At 45.0% G+C, this 4943-nt stretch overlaps 1 protein-coding gene across 1 annotated transcript; it reads left to right on the top strand.

Annotated features, from left to right (window-relative positions):
- The first annotated feature begins 1253 nt into the window (after positions 1 to 1253).
- On the top strand, positions 1254 to 4278 carry dbx1a (developing brain homeobox 1a). Its single transcript, XM_028584996.1, has 4 exons — positions 1254 to 1620; positions 1741 to 1842; positions 3399 to 3601; positions 3736 to 4278. The coding sequence occupies exons 1-4, from the start codon at positions 1254 to 1256 to the stop codon at positions 4015 to 4017; spliced, it is 954 nt and encodes a 317-aa protein (XP_028440797.1). The 3' UTR covers positions 4018 to 4278.
- The last annotated feature ends 665 nt before the right edge of the window (positions 4279 to 4943 follow it).

Genomic DNA, 4943 nt, shown 5'->3' on the forward strand with positions numbered 1-4943 from the left:
TTTTCTTCCTCTTTTGGTCTGCAATGTATCTTCGCCTGATTGCTTTGCTTTAACGGGTTTTCCGAGGCAAAGCTGACAGAACACGACTATAAGGCTCCAAGTCGCTTTAATAAGAGTTGTATATGGGGTCTCAGTGTCCGCTCATATGAATGCGTTTTAAATCAAATCACAGATGCACTTTTATTCAGCCGGTTAAAATAGCAGAACAAAACCGTCTTTAGAAATAAAGCTTTTTTTTATTCCTCTGGGCCTTTTTTTGATGCGGAGAGAGGGAAGGAGAGAAAGGCCGAGGGGCGCCTCCTCCGCAGCTGAGGGTGACAGTTAGTTCATGGTTAACAGGATCAGGAGCGCACGGCTCAGGCCGCACACTTCTCCTGTGCGCACTGAGCAGCGGCTCCGCGCCCTGAATGAAGCCTGTGCAAGAAGAGTGATATTTAACACATCTGTTAAAGCGTTTTGATAGCAGAAATCCGTTTAAGACATTATTCCATGACGAGGGCCAGATTGAGTGTTGAGAATCCTATGAAACCCTAAAACTGATTTACATTTGAGATGCTGCGCAGCGTCTGCAGCTAGTGCAGAAAATGTAGAGATTTAACAATAAATATACTCAGTTATGTATTATAAAGTTTAAACCCTGCTTTTATCTGCTTGTATGTGTTTATTTTGGCAGCACTAAAAATAGAATAAAAGAATATCTTTACATTTGTAACGAGTATATATTTTTATATCCTGCAGAACATAAATACACCCTGAATGGACAAGAATAAAGTGTCTTTTTTTTCTTTTTTTTTTTAAAGCAGGCTCATTAGAAGTCTCCGTATAATGACTGAATCTGTAAAGATTGCTCTTTAATTAGGCCGCTTGCCTCTGCCAAACAATACAAATTGAAAGGAAAGTGGTCAACATGCAAAATTGATGACTGAGCCCCTTTTGTGCTGGGGACATTGTGTGTTGCTTGCTTATGAAGTCTAATGCAATCATAAATTGCGTCCTTCGGCCAATCAGCGGGCCGGGGGATGCGGCATGAAAGCGACCCATGTGGAGAACTTTGTTGCGCCCCATTGTTGAGGCTGTCAGCCCTGTGCGGAGGGCAGAGGAGGGGGGGTGGGGGGGCAGGCTGCTATAAAACTCCTCTCCCCTGAGTGAGGAAACCAGAGGAGTTAGCAGCCATTCACACGACTGATTCTCTCCCAGCTGACACGAGGAGTATCTCAGATTTCACACAAAGATTTTTTTTTCAAACCGGGACCATGATGATCCCAAGCGTGCTCGCGCCTCCTGCCTTCTACCCGGGGCTGTACCGGCCTGCCGCTGCTCTGCCGTTCCACCACAACCTGCCGTCCGCCTTCCAGACCCACTCCAGCTTTCTCGTGGAGGACCTGCTGCGGATAAGCCGCCCCGCCGCCTTCATTAACCGGACTGTCCCGTCAGCGTGCGCTTCCCTGCCCACAGCCACCACCACCGTGTCCTTCAGCAACGCGCCCGCGGAGCGCGCCGTGGCTACGACCGCGGTGACGCGCGAATCGTGCTCGCCGAAAATGTCGGTGTCGAGCAACAAGGACCCAAGTTTTCTCAAGTTTGGTGTGAGCGCCATCCTCGCACCTTCACCAAAGACCGGTGAGTAGACGCCCTCTGTTTCTGCCTTCAGTTTGAGTTGATGCGCTTCTGTCTAATATAGATGCAGCCTATTCTTCTCATTCAGGAATGATTATTAATATGTCTGGTGTTCCTCCACAGCGTCCTCACACCCGGCACTCCACAGCATGCACTGCAAGACCTTCCCCATCCCCTGCTATGACGGAACCTTTCACCCCATATTCAGGACGCCTTATTTACCAGGTAGGCGCAACTTTTACGCACTTCTCCTTTACAGCTCCATCTCTCTTAGCCCTTTAGAATTTTGTCTGAACTAATTGCATTTAAATGTAAAACACTCTCGCACCCTGTCGTAGCCATTTTTTTTACCAGAAAAGAAGAAATCACTGTCTTATTAATGGGGACCGCTGGCCCCTGCCCGGACCCACACCCACCCCCTAATTAACCAATTATCCCAAATCGTCACGCTCTAAATTTGAGGCGGGGTGGCGAGTTATAGTCCCCCCTGTTTCTCATTGGGGGCGTTTTGGCATTTCTCTGGCCCGGCGTTTTCCCACAGAGCCCGGGGGGCCACCGGGCCGCTGTGGTGGGCAACAAAGCCTTCAGCACCGTGACCAATTTGGTCAGCTCCCACCGGGCGAACCACCCACACACCCCGGAGAGTGACTTTTACCAGGGGGGGGCAAAGGCGTGAACCAGTCATGCACTAATTTCCCTATTAGGCGCTATTGAGAGTTTTCAATATTCTCACAAGACCACATAGCGCGTCGTTGTTCCTGATTCTTCTGCGGCCACAGGGCAGCTACTGTCAGGAGGACGTCCAGTTAGCGTGCACGCAGACAAGTGTCTCGCGCGGTGGGAGTTGAAGTAAAGCGAGTATTTTTTTTAATTTTTTTTAAAGCCCAACTGCGTCGAAAATGCCCCAGCTGGGCAAAGTCTGCCCCTGCACGCTGCACGGCCCATAGGATAGGTTACCACTGACCTCCAGTCCTCACTCTCCCTGTGCCCTAAACGCTTATTCTCCATGCGGGCCAATCAACGAGTTGAGATAAAGAATAATCTCTTAGAAAAGTCTATAAAGTCGCTAGTCCGTGCTTTCATTCAGCCAACTCATAATGGAGATGGAGTCTTTTCATGGGCTCAGCTGAATGCCTCAACAAAACAACTCCAGAACTCCTCTACTGAATAGCTTTTCGTGTTCATTTAATGAAAATGATTTGAAGGCACGAAGGGAAAAAAAAAAAAAAAAAGAAAAGCGCCATTCCCCTCCACTCTTCACTCAGCCCCCACCGGGCATCAGTATTCTGGTATGCAGTTGTGTTTAGTTTGAAAGTGTAAATCTCCTTTTGTTGCGATAATATATGGCCTTCGCCGCCTGTCCAGAGTCTTTTCTGCGTTAGTTCATTACTACACAATTACCGTTCACGGTTTATTAACTCCTCTATCCGCCCTCACAGGGTTCCTTAAAGGATATGCTACCTCTTTACCATACCAATGCGGTTGGGGACCGGCCAATGTGCTAATTAGTCACCTCGTGCCATTTCACTCAAAACGGAGACGTATTGCACAGTTCCAAAGGAAGAAAACTTCCAATAATAACCGGTTGAAAAGTATGGCCTTGAAGGGAAATCATATTCATAGAGGCCTGAGTTTAGATTTATAAAGCAGTAAGATTTTTCCATCTACTAGTTGATCAATTGTGGCTGCAGGGTCGTTTTTAAGGATTCTTTTTTTTCTGAGATGTGGCAAAGGAAACACAGCTAACAGGTTTCAATTTCTCTTTTGTGTTTGCATTGTAGTATCTTCATCCGTTGTCCCCATTCCCGGGACCTTTTCGTGGCCCCTGGCCGCCAGAGGGAAACCCCGGAGAGGGATGCTGAGGAGGGCGGTGTTCTCCGATGTACAGCGCAAGGCATTGGAGAAAATGTTCCAGAAACAGAAATACATCAGCAAGCCCGACAGGAAGAAGCTGGCCACTAAGCTGGCCCTCAAAGATTCACAGGTAAAACGTCCACAAGTGCTTGAAATATTCAACACGTTGTGCTTCCTTTAACGCGTAATAAGGACTGCTGTTGCTCATTCCCCTTGTACCTGACGCAGAACGTTTTCACTCACGGTTTTTCTCCACCTCCACAGGTGAAAATCTGGTTCCAGAACCGGCGGATGAAGTGGAGGAACTCTAAGGAACGAGAGCTGCTGTCATCCGGCGGCTGCCGCGAGCAGACGCTGCCCACCAAAGCCAACCCGCACCCGGACCTCAGCGACGTGGGCAAGAAGTCCTCCGCTGAGGAGGAAGATGAGGAAGAAGAGTTCAGAAGAGAGAGAATGAGAGCGGAGTCCAGCATCTCCTCTCCATCTCTTTCCAGTAAGCACTCGGACTTCTCAGAGTCAGACGAAGAAGAAATAACAGTATCTTAATTTATTTTAAAAAGCAAATATAGAGACTATAACCCGTTATGTTTATATATGAGACTGTGACCACATTTGTAAGAAGCTGCCGGCCTTAAAGAGGACCCCATAAATGCCAGTGTTAAAAAAAAAAAAAAAGTTCCACTCAAGTTTGTTGCTTCATCAGCGCATGCGCACTGTACAGGATCTGCTTCTGAGACACAATTTGCTGTTTTGCACAGCTTTGTTCAATTGTACAGTATTTTGTACAATTTTGTATGGAAATTTTATGCCAAGAATATTGAGTTACGTTTACCTTGACCTTGAATAGAGTTGTTTATTGAAAAATGTAGTATTTCGATAATAATTTATATGAATTTGTTTAATAAGTATTATGTGTTGTATATATGTTTATTTCACACTTTTTGTACAAATACCAAATAAAATTGTAAACAATTCCAAGTCAAGTGTGTGTCTTTGTGTGTGTGTGTGTGTGTGTGTGTGTGTGAGAGAGGATGACTAAGTGAATAGGGTAAACATTTTAAATAGATATCACAGTGAAAATTCCCCAGTTTATAATTTACATTAAGACAATTCTTTTTTTGTACTACAAGCTTTCTGAAATTGTATATTTAAATATGCAAATGAGGCACTATCAAACTATCTAATAAATATGTGCTTATTTGCATACATTTCCATTGGATAACATCGGGTTCAAAATTCTTGTTTCATTTTGTTTTCATATCAAAGTCAAAGGTTTTTACAGATGGAATTTTGGATATCTCTTATCATGCCATAAATCAGAAAATACTGTCAGCAGCCATAAAAATTCAACCCCATGTTTTAGGAATAAAATATTAAATCAGGCTATGAATAATATATATGAACAAAAAAAGCTTCAGAATGTACAGTAGATAGCAATAAAACTGGAAAGGTTGGTGTACAGTATGTAAGTG

The sequence above is a fragment of the Perca flavescens genome, chromosome 1 (assembly GCF_004354835.1).
Source record: "Perca flavescens isolate YP-PL-M2 chromosome 1, PFLA_1.0, whole genome shotgun sequence".
In the NCBI taxonomy this organism is placed as follows: domain Eukaryota; kingdom Metazoa; phylum Chordata; class Actinopteri; order Perciformes; family Percidae; genus Perca; species Perca flavescens.